This window comes from Oncorhynchus mykiss, chromosome 19 (assembly GCF_013265735.2).
Source record: "Oncorhynchus mykiss isolate Arlee chromosome 19, USDA_OmykA_1.1, whole genome shotgun sequence".
Taxonomy (NCBI): Eukaryota; Metazoa; Chordata; class Actinopteri; order Salmoniformes; family Salmonidae; genus Oncorhynchus; species Oncorhynchus mykiss.
In genome coordinates, this window is record NC_048583.1 from 31,914,214 (window position 1) to 31,930,513 (window position 16,300).

Here is a 16,300-nt window from a genome sequence, read left to right on the forward strand (position 1 = left end):
AAAACAAAACATTTATTCTTTCAGTGAAATACGGAACCATTACGTATTTTATCTAACGGGTGGCATCCCTAAGTCTAAATATTGCTGTTACATTGCACAACCTTCAATGTTATGTAATAATTATGTAAAATTCTGGCAAATTAATTACGGTCTTTGTTAGGAAAAAATGGTCTTCACATAGTTTACAACGAGCCAGGCGGCCCAAACTGCTGCATATACCCTGACTCTGCTTGCACTGTGAACGCAAGAGAAGTGACAATTTCTCTAGTTAATATTGCCTGCTAACATGCATTTCTTTTAACTAAATATGCAGGTTTTAAAAATAATACTTCTGTGTATTGATTTTAAGAAAGGCATTGATGTTTATGGTGAGGTACATTTGTGCAACGATTGTGCTTTTTTCACGAATGCGCTTTTGTTAAATTGTCACCCGTTTGGCAAAGTTGAAGTAGACTGTGATTTGATGACAAATTAACAGGCACCTCATTGATTATATGCAACGCAGGACAAGCTAGTTATCCTGGTAATATCATCAACCATGTTTAGTTAACTCGTGATTATGTTAAGATTTGTTGTTTTTTACAAGTTAAGTTTAATGCTAGCTTGCAACTTACCCACAGGTCCTTTTGTGTAACAGGTGGTCAGCCTACCAAACAGTCTCCTCGTGGATTGCAATGTAATCGGCCCTCATCAGCGTCCAAAAAGGCTGATTGCCGATTGTTATGAAAACTTGAAATCGGACCTAATTAATCGGCCATGCCAATTAATCGGTCAACCTCTAAAAAGGATCAATGCAGGTAATCCGGATAGTCATTTAATTAATTTAGGGCTGTTTCCAACTAAAATAAATATTGGTCGACCAAGAGTCGCCTGTTCTTTCAACCAATCGATTGGTAGAAATGTCAAAACGTGTATTTTTCCATATATAGACAAATCAACTATGTACACTGAGCTTGTCTGATGCTTTAAGCACACTGTTGGATTACATAATTAAGACACACAAATGACGAGAGAGTGTCCGACCAGTAATTGATTTGATTGGGCCTGGCCTGGCTCAGACTTATTACGTGTTACAAAAAAAAGACATTGAGTGACTGTGTGACTAGCACCTGTTGTGTCTCTCTCCTCTCTGTTGCAGCGACCACCACAGAACATCAGTGTTTATCGTGCTGTCTCTGCAGCAGTGACCACCACAGAACATCAGTGTTTATCGTGCTGTCTCTGCTGCAGTGACCACCACAGAACATCAGTGTTTATCGTGCTGTCTCTGCTGCAGCGACCACCACAGAACATCAGTGTTTATCGTGCTGTCTCTGCTGCAGCGACCACCACAGAACATCAGTGTTTATCGTGCTGTCTCTGCTGCAGCGACCACCACAGAACATCAGTGTTTATCGTGCTGTCTCTGCTGCAGCGACCACCACAGAACATCAGTGTTTATCGTGCTGTCTCTGCTGCAGCGACCACCACAGAACATCAGTGTTTATCGTGCTGTCTCTGCTGCAGCGACCACCACAGAACATCAAAGTGTTTATCGCTTTGTCTGTGTTGCTTAAGCTGCAGTATAATTACAGCCATTTCTGACTGAAAAGTTTTGTTACCGTAATCCCTCATTTGTATAGGAAAAACATTCCTTATTCCCTCAACCATTGCTCTCTTTACGTGACACATTAATGAATCACATGTACGTGACCAATAAGGCCTGACCTATAGCATATCGTAATCACATCAATAAATTGGTTATAACAAACTCCGAACACCATAAAATAGAGGCAGAGGACGTGACAAATAAATCCGAAACGAGGGAATGTTTACTGGTTTCTCATGAGGTAAAGGGGAAGTCGGATGTGAGGAATGAATTTGACTAGTTGTAGAACATACTGGAGATCTAGAAAAATAAGTAAGAAGCCAGCACTGCGTGCATATTATGTGTCCCAAACTGGTGCTGTTAGATTACAATATAATTTTCTAACTGTTTGGAAAAATGTAAATGACACTAAATACATTATAAGCGTACCAGACAGTGGAGGCTCCTCAGAGGAGGAAAAATAGGACCAAATATAAAAATAGTGATAGATTTTAGATAAAACTATATTAAATATATTTACATCACCAAATAATTGATTTAAACACACTGTTTTGCAATGAGGGTAGTGCCATGGTGTAGCTGGAGGACAGCTAGCTTCTGTCCTCCAACATTGACTTCAATACAAACCTAGGAGGCTCACGGTTCTCACCCCTTCCATAGACTTACACAGAAATTATGACAACTTCGGGAGGACGTCCACCAACCTATCAGAGCTCTTGCAGCACGAACTGACATGTTGTCCACTCAATCAAAGGATCAGAGAATTAATCTAGTACTGAAAGCATAAGCTACAGCTAGATAGCACTGAAGTACATAACATGTGTTGAGTAGTTGACTCAAAGAGAGAGAAAGACAATAGTAAAACTTTTTAAACAAATTAATTTCTTCAAAAATGAAGGAGAAGCAAGAGAGCTTTGTTATGTAGTATTTTCTTTTCACTTACTTAGCTAGCATAAAATGCAGCTAGTTAATTTAGCCTACTCAAACATCCGGCTCAAAAAGAGAGGGATGCTATGTTAGCTAGCTGGCTATGGCTATCCAACACTGTAACTGTACACACTGTACTGCGTGACTGTAGCTGGTTTACTAATGCGTTAGTTGAAGTAGTTATGTTGACTCTGACATTAGATAAGATGGTGACAACAATGTAGGCTGTGTGTAGTGGTAAGCGACCATCATATGAAGGTTTGGCTTGGAAAGGTTTTTTTCTCCTGGTCACAGACAGCTGGTGAGTTGTGCACTGAATTCCACAAGCAAAGGGAAAAGGTGAAACGAGAAGGTGTTAGTATGTGGCTGCTATGAAAGTTAGCTGTGTTTGTGTGTAATCAGGGTTGTATTCATTGCGCCAATTCTGTTGAAAAACGTAATTAAACGGAAGCAAACAACGAGACAGGGATAAACATACCTGAATTTGTCCAATAGAAACTCTTGTTTGCAACTGTTGGACTAATGATTACATCCTAGATCAGGTAGATGCAGGCAAGAGTGCCCACGGCAGTCTTGAATGTGTCGCTGTTTGTCACCTTGATTACTCAAAATTATCTCGACCTGTGCACCTACAATGTAAACTTTCATTCATAGGCTAGGTTGTAGCAACCTCATGATGGGTATAGGGAAAATTCTAGTATCATGTTGTTGCCTAAACCTATCAATGTTACATTGAACTGGTTGAATGGAATATGATTTACTGTCATCCAATATGGTGTAATAGAAATAAGGCCATGCTCATTAAAAAAAAGTTATCCTCCCCCATCTTAAATGGTACCGACCACCACTAGTACCAGAGAGTTTGATGTAACATTTTTTTGCTCATCCTTTATTACAGCAAAGACTAAAACCAGTCACGTTCATTCGTGAATGCAATTTCCAAAATGGAACGATTTATTTATTGTTTAAGCTAATTATTCAAGGCTCGCTTTATTTAATTTTAAAACAAATGCTTGATTTGCATTTCAAATCATAAATGCTGTGTGATGCTGTGTGATGATATGAACGAATGAATGTTTGATCCAGTATCCTATATACTGTAAGTATTAAAATATAGGCCTAAGTAAGTTACGGTATTAAGACTTAACAGGATGTGCTCTTAGGCCTATAGCTCTATTGTGGATATACAAGGCTGCTTTACTAAGGCTACTAATGAGAATGACAAGACTTATTATTAAAATGCTGATCCTAATAGTAATAATAACAATAAGAAGGATATCAAGAAAAAGGAGCGTTATTTTTTTTTCTGACAATTTGGAACAGTGTAAATAACACTAAAGAAATTATAAATAATATCAGAGGCTGTTCTAACTTTACAAACAAGTTTTTAAATCCTTTATTACATTAAAGCAAAGATTAAAAACAGCCGAATCTGTGAAATTGTTTACTTGACAATGGAATTGGTGCTCATGGAATCAGTAGGCTATTAAACTAACACTCAAACAGGCAACAGAAGCAGGATCTGTCTTATTTCTGTAGATATACACTACCGTTCAAATGTTTGGGATCACTTAGAGATGTCCTTGTTTTCCATGAAAACATACATGAAATTAGTTGCAAAATGAATAGGAAATATAGTCAATATGTTGACAAGGTGATAAATAATGATTTTTAATTTAAATAATAGTGTCCTTCAAACTTTGCTTTCATCAAAGAATCCTCCATTTGCAGCAATTACAGCCTTGCAGACCTTTGGCATTCTAGTTGTCAATTTGTTGAGGTAATCTGAAGAGATTTCACCCCACGCTTCCTGAAGCACCTCCCACAAGTTGTATTGGCTTGATGGGCACTTCTTACATACCATATGGTCAAGTTGCTCCAACAACAGCTCAATAGGGTTGAGATCAGGTGACTGTGCTGGCCACTCCATTAGACAGAATACCAGCTGACTGCTTCTTCCCTAAATAGTTCTTGCATAGTTTGGAGCTGTGCTTTGAGTCATTGTCCTGTTGTAGGTACCATGCTTAAGGTAAGACCCAGGTGCAGACAGTGTCGAAATAACAAAAGTTTATTATTCGAACAGGGACAGGCAAAAGGACAGGTCAAGGGCAGGCAAAAGTCAGTAATCCAGATAGGTGGGGCGAAGGTACAGGACGGCAAGCAGGCTCAGGGTCAGGTCAGGCAGAGGTCAGTAATCCAGATAGGTGGGGCAAAGGTACAGGACGTCAGGCAGGCTCAGGGTCAGGTGAGGCAGAGGTCAGTAATCCAGATAGGTGGGGCAAAGGTACAGGACGGCAGGCAGGCTCAGTGTCAGGGCAGGCAGGAATGGTCAAAACCGGGAAACAGGAACTATAGCAAGGACAGGAGCAAGGGAGAAAACGCTGGTAGGCTTGACGAACAAAACAAACTGGCAACAGACAAACAGAGAACATAGGAATACATACACAGGGGATAATGGGGAAGATGGGCGACACCTGGAGGGGGATGGAGACAATCACAACGACAGGTGAAACAGATCAAGAGGAAATTGGCTCCAATTAAGTGCCGTCCATAGGGTATGGCATGGCGTTGCAAAATGGAGTGATTGCCTTCCTTCTTAAAGATCCCTTTTACCCTGTACAAATCTCCCACTTTACCACCATCAAAGCACCCCCAGACCATCACATTGCCTCCACCATTATTGACAGATGGCGTCAAGCACTCCTCCAGCATCTTTTCATTTTTTCTGCGTCTCACGGTTGTTCTTCTTTGTGATCCGAACACCTCAAACTTAGATTTGTCTGTCCATAACACTTATTTCCAATCTTCCTCTGTCCAGTGTCTGTGTTCTTTTCCCATCTTAATCTTTTATTTTAATTGGCCAGTCTGAGATATGTCTTTTTCTCTGCAACTCTGCCTAGAAGGCTAGCATTCCAGAGTCGCTTCTTCACTGTTGACATTGAGACTGGTGTTGAGGACTTGTGAGGCGTCTGTTTCTCAAACTAGACACTCTAATGTACTTGTCCTCTAGCTCAGTTGTGCACCGGGGCCTCCCACTCCTCTTTCTATTATGGTTAGAGCCAGTTAGAGCCAGTTATGGTTAGAGCCAGTTTGCGTTTTGTGAAGGGAGTAGTGCACCGCAGGATCTTCAGTTTCTTGACAATTTCTCCCATGGAATAGCCTTCATTTCTCAGAACAAGAATAGACTGAGGAAGAATAGACTCAGAAGAAAGTACTTTGCTTCTAGCCATTTTGAGCCTCTAATCGAACCTACAAATTCTGATGCTCCAGATACTCAACTAGTCTAAATAAGGACAGTTTTACTGCTTCTTTAATCAGAACAACCGTTTTCAGCTGTGCTAACATAATTGCAAAAGGGTTTTCTAATGATCAATCAGCCTTTTAAAATGATAAACTTGGATTAGTTAACACAACGTGCCATTGGAACATAGGAGTGATGGTTGCTGATAATGGGCTTCTGTACGCCTATGTAGATATTCCATGAAAAATCCAGCTACAATAGTTATTCACAACATTAACAATGTCTACACTGTATTTCTGATCAATTTGATGTTATTTTAATGGACAAAAAATGCACTTTTCTTTCAAAAACAAAGACATTTCTAAGTGACCCCAAGCTTTTGAACGGTAGTGTATATGGATGATTTATAAAGCCAGGCACAACAGCAGTTAGGCTATTGATTATTAACTTTTGGTTTCCTCTCTACTCACTTTTCTTAGACAATAAGGCACGGGTTGTTTTCTAGTCTCCTCATTCTGCTGCTGCCTCCGCCGCATTGTTCTCAACCCCAATATGCTGGTTAACTTTGCTATTATGCACATAGCAACATGGTCTAGGAAAAGGCACCAATTCAAAAGCACACTGATGTGTTTCAGAACCGCGGACAGCGACCACTATCCAACGCGGGAGAAAGCGCATTTGTTATAAAATAATATTATTTTTATTAGTGTTGCAACAATGTTCTTATGTAATATAACCATATACAATTTCAGTAGCACTGAGCCATCCCCGCGGTCTCCACAATGGATTAGTCCACTCAGACAGGCGCAAATCAGAAAGGTGTCTTGTACACCATGATGTTTTTCTTTATTTTTTTTACATTGTAGAATAATAGTGAAGACATCAAAACTATGAAATAACACATGGAATCATGTAGTAACCAAAAAGGTGTTAAACAAATCAATATATATTTTACATTTTAGATTATTTAAAGTTGCCATCCTTTGACTTGATGGCAGCTTTGCACACTCTTGGCATTCTCTCAACTAGCTTCATGAGGAATCCTTTTCCAACAGTGTTGAAGGAGTTCCCACATATGCTGAGCACTTGCTGCTTTTCCTTCACTCTGCGGTCCAACTCATCCCAAACCATCTCAATTGGGTTGAGGTCGGGTGATTGTGGAGGCCAGGTCATCCGATATAGCACTCCATCACTCTCCTTGGTCAAATAGTCCTTCCACAGCCTGGATGTGTTGAAGTCATGCTACTTCTTCCTATTGTCTGTATTTAGTTTTGCTTAATGATATATACATAATGTGAGTCATCATCAGCCTTGCTGTGGTTGTTTTATTATTGAAGTGAGCTTCATTAATTTGTTTTCTTAGGGTGTAGGCTAATAAGAGGTGATGGAAAGCTTTTGCAGACAGCCTACTGGCTTAGTGTGAAGCACTCTGGAGTAGGGAGTCAGACAAAGGAATATGCCGCTTTTGTTTGAGTACGAGGGAAGTAAGGAGTGGATTTTCTTGTTATCCTGGGGCTGATTTATTTCTAAGGCAGTGAGTGGAGCTCTAGAAGATTACTCACTGTATGTAGCCTTGAACCTATAGTAGCATTAGTGGATGGATCCCAAATGACACCCGTTTCCCTCACATAGTGCACTTATTTTGACCATTCCATATATCTTTGGTCCATAGACCCCCAGTCCTTAACGCTTGCAAGCCTACCCATAACATGATGCAGCCACCACTGTGCTTGAAAATATGGAGAGCGGTACTCAATAATGTGTTGTATTGGATTTGTATTGGACCAAAAATGTATTGCTTTGGAGTTAGGGTTAGAATACTACAGTACAGTTTCAGAGGATACTACTAAATGTTTCGGCCCTACCGATCTACCCTCTGGTGCTTGTTCCCCTATTCCTTCATCAGTTTTTAAAATAGAATTTAGCCGTGATAGCGAGCGGGGATGCAGACCCAGATTAGTCTTCTGTTATTACATTTGTACATTGGAGCAGCACACAGAGCGAGCAAAGTTGGTACATTGACCTGATATAACCAAGAGCACAGGCCAATCTAAGTTTGTTGTCACGCTGCAGTGCCAGGGAGGAAAACCAGTTTCGCGACAAGCATGCGTGCTTTACAGCAAAGAAAACATCTCGTCTCTAGCTCAAATGGTTAAGAAAATATGACTGTCAATGCGATTTATCTGTTAATTGAATTATTAGAATATTCCACCCTGAAACCATATAATTGTATGGAATTGATTAGAATGTATAAAATTATAATCAATAAATGTGTAGTTCTAGTCAGAATTAGGGCCAAACAATATAGCTAATGTTTATCTTTATGGTATTTTAAAGACAGACTGTCTGAGCAAACTTCGGCGCCGACCTGACTAGAGATTTGGGAGAGAACGGGGAGTACGTCTCAAGGTCTCCCTAATCTCTGTCGGCTGGGTAGTGAGACAGTATGTGCGTAGGATCCCTTCTGTTAGTGTGAATGTGTGTGCGTAGCAGGGCATTGCGTGCTAATGTTAGTGTGAATGTGTGTGCGTATGGATGTGTGTGCTAATGTTAGTGTGAATGTGTGTGCATAGCAGGGCATTGTGTGCTAATGTTAGTGTGAATGTGTGTGCATAGCAGGGCATTGTGTGCTAATGTTAGTGTGAATGTGTGTGCATAGCAGGACATTGTGTGCTACTGTTAGTGTGAATGTGTGTGCATAGCAGGGCATTGTGTGCTAATGTTAGTGTGAATGTGTGTGCGTATGGATGTGTGTGCTAATGTTAGTGTGAATGTGTGTGTGTAGCAGGACATTGCGTGCTAATGTTAGTGTGAATGTGTGTGCGTATGGATGTGTGTGCTAATGTTAGTGTGAATGTGTGTGCGTATGGATGTGTGTGCTAATGTTAGTGTGAATGTGTGTGCGTAGCAGGGCATTGTGTTCTAATGTTAGTGTGAATGTGTGTGTGTATGGATGTGTGGGCGTGAGAAGCCAGTATAAAATGAATTGTTTTGTATTCTTGACTTTAGAATGTCCCTGTGAATGACTACTGTAGACTGGGCCTCTGTCTGTTTTCATTTCAATCAGTATCTTACAAATCCTGATTTAGCAGACTGAGTAGTTTAATTGAATTGGTTTATAAACATTGAGAACATAATTCTTGTGACAATGACCCATACAACCGGAGCTACCTTATTAATACCTGGACGCTAATTATTGGTTTGAAAACAAACAACGCCGTTCAGTCATGTTATCTAGCTAGCTAGCAACCCGGTAACTTGACATTAGATCGAGGCAAATTTGATTGGCACTGGAAGAAAGGAAAAGGGTCTGCTACCACGCGCATGTTGATTCAGGCTTCTTCTTCTTCTTCTTTGGACTTTATATGGTGGTTGGCAACCAACTTTAAGGTGCATTACCACTACCGACTTGACTGCAGTGTGGGCCTCAGTTAATCTTTCAATCACCTACGTTGGTATATGCTCCTAAAAACCAATGAGGAGAGGCAGGACTTGCAGCGTGTTAAGCGTCACAAGTAGAACCAAGTTCTGTTTTAGCACCTCGTTGACGCGTGCGAGCAGTGTGGGTACAATGTTTGAAATGCATGTATTTGTACTTTTATTTTGCTACACATACGACCCGAGTGGTGTGGTCAGCATGTAATGTAAGCCTAAGCTATAAAAAAACAATCTCTCTCTTTCTGGTGCTCATTACATTCTGTTTGGTGCCCAACGTTTTTAAAGTTGGGAACAGTGTGTGTATGTGCTTGTGGGAGAGACAATGGTATGTGTGTTTATGTGAGAGGAGGAGACAGAGAGAGAGTGTGTGAGGGAGGATGTGTGTTTTACATCTGAAGAGTAAAGATGGTTTCATGCAGTGTTTTCCCCATACTGCCACAATGACATGCAAATCATTATGCGTGTACAAAACATTAGGAACACCTGCTTTTATTTAGCAAAATACCACACATTTGGTCTGTAGTTTGTGTATGAATTATTTAACTACAGTGCCTTGCGAAAGTATTCGGCCCCCTTGAACTTTGCGACCTTTTGCCACATTTCAGGCTTCAAACATAAAGATATAAAACTGTATTTTTTTGTGAAGAATCAACAACAAGTGGGACACAATCATGAAGTGGAACGACATTTATTGGATATTTCAAACTTTTTTAACAAATCAAAAACTGAAAAATTGGGCGTGCAAAATTATTCAGCCCCCTTAAGTTAATACTTTGTAGCGCCACCTTTTGCTGCGATTACAGCTAAGTCGCTTGGGGTATGTCTCTATCAGTTTTGCACATCGAGAGACTGAACTTTTTTCCCATTCCTCCTTGCAAAACAGCTCGAGCTCAGTGAGGTTGGATGGAGAGCATTTGTGAACAGCAGTTTTCAGTTCTTTCCACAGATTCTCGATTGGATTCAGGTCTAGACTTTGACTTGGCCATTCTAACACCTGGATATGTTTATTTTTGAACCATTCCAGTGTAGATTTTGCTTTATGTTTTGGATCATTGCCTTGTTGGAAGACAAATCTCCGTCCCAGTCTCAGGTCTTTTGCAGACTCCATCAGGTTTTCTTCCAGAATGGTCCTGTATTTGGCTCCATCCATCTTCCCATCAATTTTAACCATCTTCCCTGTCCCTGCTGAAGAAAAGCAGGCCCAAACCATGATGCTGCCACCACCATGTTTGACAGTGGGGATGGTGTGTTCAGTGTGATGAGCTGTGTTGCTTTTACGCCAAACATAACGTTTTGCATGGTTGCCAAAAAGTTCAATTTTGGTTTCATCTGACCAGAGCACCTTCTTCCACATGTTTGGTGTGTCTCCCAGGTGGCTTGTGGCAAACTTTAAACGACACTTTTTATGGATATCTTTAAGAAATGGCTTTCTTCTTGCCACTTTTCCATACAGGCCAGATTTGTGCAATATAAGACTGATTGTTGTCCTATGGACAGAGTCTCCCACCTCAGCTGTAGATCTCTGCAGTTCATCCAGAGTGATCATGGGCCTCTTGGCTGCATCTCTGATCAGTCTTCTCCTTGTATGAGCTGAAAGTTTAGAGGGACGGCCAGGTCTTGGCAGATTTGCAGTGGTCTGATACTCCTTCCATTTCAATATTATCGCTTGCACAGTGCTCCTTGGGATGTTTAAAGCTTGGGAAATCTTTTTGTATCCAAATCCGGCTTTAAACTTCTTCACAACAGTATCTCGGACCTGCCTGGTGTGTTCCTTGTTCTTCATGATGCTCTCTGCGCTTTTGACGGACCTCTGAGACTATCACAGTGCATGTGCATTTATACGGAGACTTGATTACACACAGGTGGATTGTATTTATCATCATTAGTCATTTAGGTCAACATTGGATCATTCAGAGATCCTCACTGAACTTCTGGAGAGAGTTTGCTGCACTGAAAGTAAAGGGGCTGAATAATTTTGCACGCCCAATTTTTCAGTTTTTGATTTGTTAAAAAAGTTTGAAATATCCAATAAATGTCGTTCCACTTCATGATTGTGTCCCACTTGTTGTTGATTCTTCACAAAAAAATACAGTTTTATATCTTTATGTTTGAAGCCTGAAATGTGGCAAAAGGTTGCAAAGTTCAAGGGGGCCGAATACTTTTGCAAGGCACTGTACATGGTGTAATGTAATGTGTGTTTCCATTCATTTTATTGTGGAGATGTAATAAGCTTTGTGTTATTTATTTTTCAGGTCACATTAGAGAAGGTGCTGGGGATCACAGCATTTGGGAACCGTGCTTTGGCCTGCGACCCTCGCTCCGGACTAGTGGCTTACCCAGCTGGGTGAGTGACCGCGGTGAACACCCGTTACACACCAAAACCACACCCAACAATTGCACCTAATTTGTGGAGAAATCCACAGAAATACATGACAATGAATGTGTAGTAGTACAGGGAATACGTTGACTGTGTATGCCTAGTCCTGCACCTTGTTTAAATTCCCACATCTTGTCTTTCTGCTACTTGTTTAGTCAACTTCAATGCAATGTTTGTTGTTCTTTTTTCTGTTGTCTTTCCATGTCATTTCAGCAAGCCATGACACCCACCATATCAGATTATTTAAAAATTGTTTCTGTAGTTAGTTTCTGTTTCTGTAGTTATTTTGTTAAAATAACATTTGGTCTCTGAGAAATTAAGCTAATATTAATTACATTTATTGCATTTTAATTTATAGGATTCAGATAATATTCAGTAAATACAGTACCCAACATCTGATTTGGACCAAACTTCTTCCTACCAATGGGGAAGAAATGATGGATACCCAAATAAATTCTGAAGCCACCCCATGCAAATCCCACCCCAACAACCAGTATAATGTATCAGTTGTCTATGTTTGACAATTAGTAGGAAGCTGCGGCTTGGAGAATTGCTTCTCCAACTATGTAATGTATTCCCAGTGAATCTGCTGATGTTTTCTTTTCCTGTTAAGAGAAATAAATACTTCACAGAGTTCAAGTAACAGACACATCTCAGCATCAACTGTTCAGAGGAGACTGTGAGAATCAGGCCTTCATGGTCGAATTGCTGCAAAGAAACCACTACTAAAGGACACCGATAAGAAGAAGAGACTTGCTTGGACCAAAAAACATGAGCTATGGACATTAGACCGGTGGAAATCTGTCCTTTGGTCTGATGAGTCCAAGTTTGAGATTTTTGGTTCCAACCGCTGTGTCTTTGTGAGATACAGAGTAGGTGAATGGATGATCTCTGCATGTGTGGTTCCCACTGTGAAGCATGGAGGAGGAGGTGTGATGGTGTGGGGGAACTTGGTGACACTGTCAGAATTGATTTAGAATTCAAGGCACACTGAACCAGCATGGCTACCACAGAATTCTGCAGCGATATGACATCCCATCTGATTTGCGCTTAGTGGGACTATCATTTGTTTTTCAACAGGACAATGACCCACCACACCTCCAGGCTATGTAAGAGCTATTTGACCAAGAAGGAGAATGATGGAGTGCTGCATCAGATCACCTGGCCTGCACAATCACCCGACCTCAACCAAATTGAGATGGTTTGGGATGAGGTAGACCGCAGAGTGAAGGAAAAGCAGCCAACAAGTGCTCAGCAAATGTTGGAACTTCTTCAAGACTCTTGGAAAAGCATTCCAGGTGAAGCTGGTTGAGAGAATGCCAAGAATGTGCAAAGCTGTCATCAAGGCAAATGGTGGCTACTTTGAAGAATCTAAAATCTTAAATATGTGTTATTCCAAAGTTTTGATGTCTTCACTATTATTCTACACTGTAGAAAACAGTAAAAATAAAGAAAAACCCTTGAATGAGTAGGTGTGTCCAAACCTTTGACTGGTACTGGATGTGCCTGTGCACAGCTACACAAATTACATCTGGGCAAAAGCTATTCATTAATTAAAGATTAACTGGTCTGGTCCCCATAGATGTATCCCTTTTTATGAGTAAAACATTAGGCTATATAGGAATGTTTCACTAGCTCTACCTGCTCCTATTCTTCAGAATATGAGATTTTTCTATTTATACAACACTTGGTCTGATTGACTAGCATCCTGTCCAAGGGGGTGTACTTGTAGCCTACATCAAGCTGCTTTAGGCTGCAGAAACAGGAGATTGTCTATGCCAAGTCTTACTCTAGTCTGTCTGTAGTGTTGTTGTAGTAGTAAGTAGCCTTATATCATTGTGGGACTGTTCCATTCTACTGGCACATGATGTTATGAATCCTATGTGGTTTCTGTACATGAATCCTATGTGGTTTCATAACTGATAGGCCCCCAGGGCCAGCTGGTTTTATCATCAAGACGCGCATCCGTACAGCACAGTCATCTATGTGGGAATGGGGAAACTGGAATATCAGGATCCCAATTTGTTGAATGCTGAGTGTGTGGCGAGGGAGGATATTTGTTTGATTTACAATGGCCTTGTTGTACAACTAGTTTTGTCTATGATGACTGAAGGATATCAGCATTTGCTGCAAATGTCTTAAATGACACCTTTACATACCCCTCTTTATTGTAAGAACATTTATGGCAGAACCTGAATGCAGCACACTTTAGGTCAATTTCCATTGTGCTATATATACAGTGCAATCTAGAATGATGGGTGCGTTCGTAAATTCACTCTGGCTATCTACTCCGATTTCGGAGCTCTCTCGTCTGAGTGTGTCAGAGCGCAGCATAACTGATGAATTTATGAACGCTCAACACCCGTTGAATATGGCTGCTGTCAGTAAACGTTGGCAAAAAAAGCGTAATTAAATTGTTGCCAGCGGGAGTACAGTTACAGTCACCAACGCTCTGGATAACATGAAAACAGCCTAACCAGCTCACCCTAGCAGAGATGGAGCAAATGGCACTCCAGTGTGAATTTACGAACACACCCGATCCGATATGTGCGATTATTGAACAGGATAGTACTGTATGGGCTTTGAATGAATGTATGGCTGGGTCCTCTGAAGCAGCATCTGTCGTGTATTGGTTAATTTGAATCCTTTTGCCGAAGCAGCAGCTATTCTTCCTGGGATCGACACAAAAACATAAAACACGACGAGCAACAAAACACTGATGGACAACAACTGTCTCACGTTTAAATACAATGATTTGCAAACAACACAACTAAAGATTGTGTGTGTTAGATTGTGTGTGTGCTTGTGTTTGTGTGTCATTTCACAGTCCCTAATGTGCCATGAGATGTTTTATATTTTTTTACATCAAATGTTGCTTTTTGCTTGAGTAATGGGAGATTGGAGTTCCATGCGATCATCGCTCCTTATAATACTGTGCATTGCCTTGCCGAAAATATGTGATGGACTTGGGGACTGTGAAGAGACCTCTGATGGCATGTCTAGTGATGTGGAATAAATGTCCTCAGTGAGAATTAAATGTCCTACTGCTGGATAAATCTAACATGCATGAATAGATGTGTGCCACAGACCCTCGTCATGACCGCACCGCACTGCAGCAAACTGGGTCAGTAGTAGCACTGTGTGTTTGTGTGTGTCTGTGTGTGTGTGTGTGTGGGGGGGGGGGGGGGGGGGGGGGGGGGGGGGGGGTTGCATGTGCGTATGTGTGAGGGGAATACTCCTTAGACCATTCTGCTCCAGAGAAGAGGAGTGGGCTCTGCTCTGCCTCTGTGCTGCATTGCAGCTCTCTGCTGGAGGGTCTTACTACAGCCTGAGCCTTTGTAACTGCAAGCTTGCAATTGAGCCTGCTGTATTCTCAGAAGGATGCCGTAAAGACTTAAGGCAATGGATGGACAAAATAAGAAATGCATAGGAGAATACAAAAATACAGCTCAAATGAATGCTTCGACTACTAAGAATAGCCTGAATCCTGAGGCAGTAAATATTTGGCTCCCATGAGCTCTACCTTCCTCTTTATGAAGACTACTGTATGCCGGTCTCTTCTGTAGTCTCTCTTATTGGTTCACTTGAAAAGAAAAGCTGCACACTCTCATGGCTCCGATGCAATACGTTTAATAGATGCCAACATTTGGACAGCTACAGTGTGCTGCCTTCAGGGTTTCAGCAGATTTAAGCAGCATAGCTGGCACAGAGCTCAGGGAAACACTAGATATCACCATCATTGTTAGCCACTTACTCTGGCCGTACTGGGCAGACAGGACAGGAAACTTGCAGTACGGGCAGATTAACAACAAGGTCGTCCAGTCTGTCTCAGCATGAACAGAGGATGAGAAATAAGACAGTATCAGCTTGGGGGGGAAGGGTAGGGTCTGGAGTGGACTGGCAGATTGGAGGGTGGTCTCTGTCTCTCCTCTCTTGGGTTGGAAGGAAACTGATATCCCCTCCTTGTTGACGCCACAGACCCTGCGGGGCTTTCTCATCTGAGAGGCTTGACCACCTGTCAGTCTGCTAAACCAACCCACCAGATGGCTGATAGGTGACTGATGCTGATGGTAGTAACCGTGTGGCAATACTTTTACTCAGCCTACCATGAATTAGCCATAGGTATAGGCTCTTCTTTTAACTTGTTTTTCAAATGATTTTTGAACGATGGCCTCTCAAATATACCGGTAGGCCCAATGTAGACCGCACATTCTGAAGGCGCCTATGACTTAACCTGTCGGATAAGTAAATATTTTATTTATATTGCTGTGAAGTCAGAATAATTTCACAAGATTATGTGCTTGCTACCATGTTGGACAGCAATAGTTTTATTGCTGTGAAAGTACAGAAGCAGTCAAACGTTTGGACACACCTACTCATTCTTGGGTTTTTCTTTATTTTTACTGTTTTCTACAGTGTATAATAATAGTGAAGACATCAAAACTGTGAAATAACACAAATGGAATCATGTAGTAACCAAAAAAGTGTTAAACAAATCTAAATATATTTTAGATTCTTCAAAGTAGCCACCCTTTGCCTTGATGACAGCTTTGCACACTCTTGGCATTCTCTCAACCAGCTTTACCTGGAATGCTTTTCCAACAGTCTTGAAGGAGTTCCAACATATGCTGAGCACTTGTTGGCTGCTTATCCTTCACTCTGCGGTCCAACTCAATCCAAACCATCTCAATTTCGTTGAGGTTGGGTGATTGTGGAGGCCAGGTCATCT

General features: G+C 41.2%; 1 protein-coding gene across 1 annotated transcript in view; it reads left to right on the plus strand.

Moving 5' to 3' along the window:
* The window catches only part of mapkbp1 (mitogen-activated protein kinase binding protein 1), a 79,215-nt gene that overhangs the window by 6,416 nt on the left and 56,499 nt on the right, over positions 1 to 16,300 (plus strand). Inside the window, exon 2 of the mRNA XM_036953814.1 lies at positions 11,447 to 11,538. Within this exon, the coding sequence (XP_036809709.1) occupies positions 11,447 to 11,538 (92 nt within the window). The remainder of the gene's footprint in view (positions 1 to 11,446; positions 11,539 to 16,300) is intronic.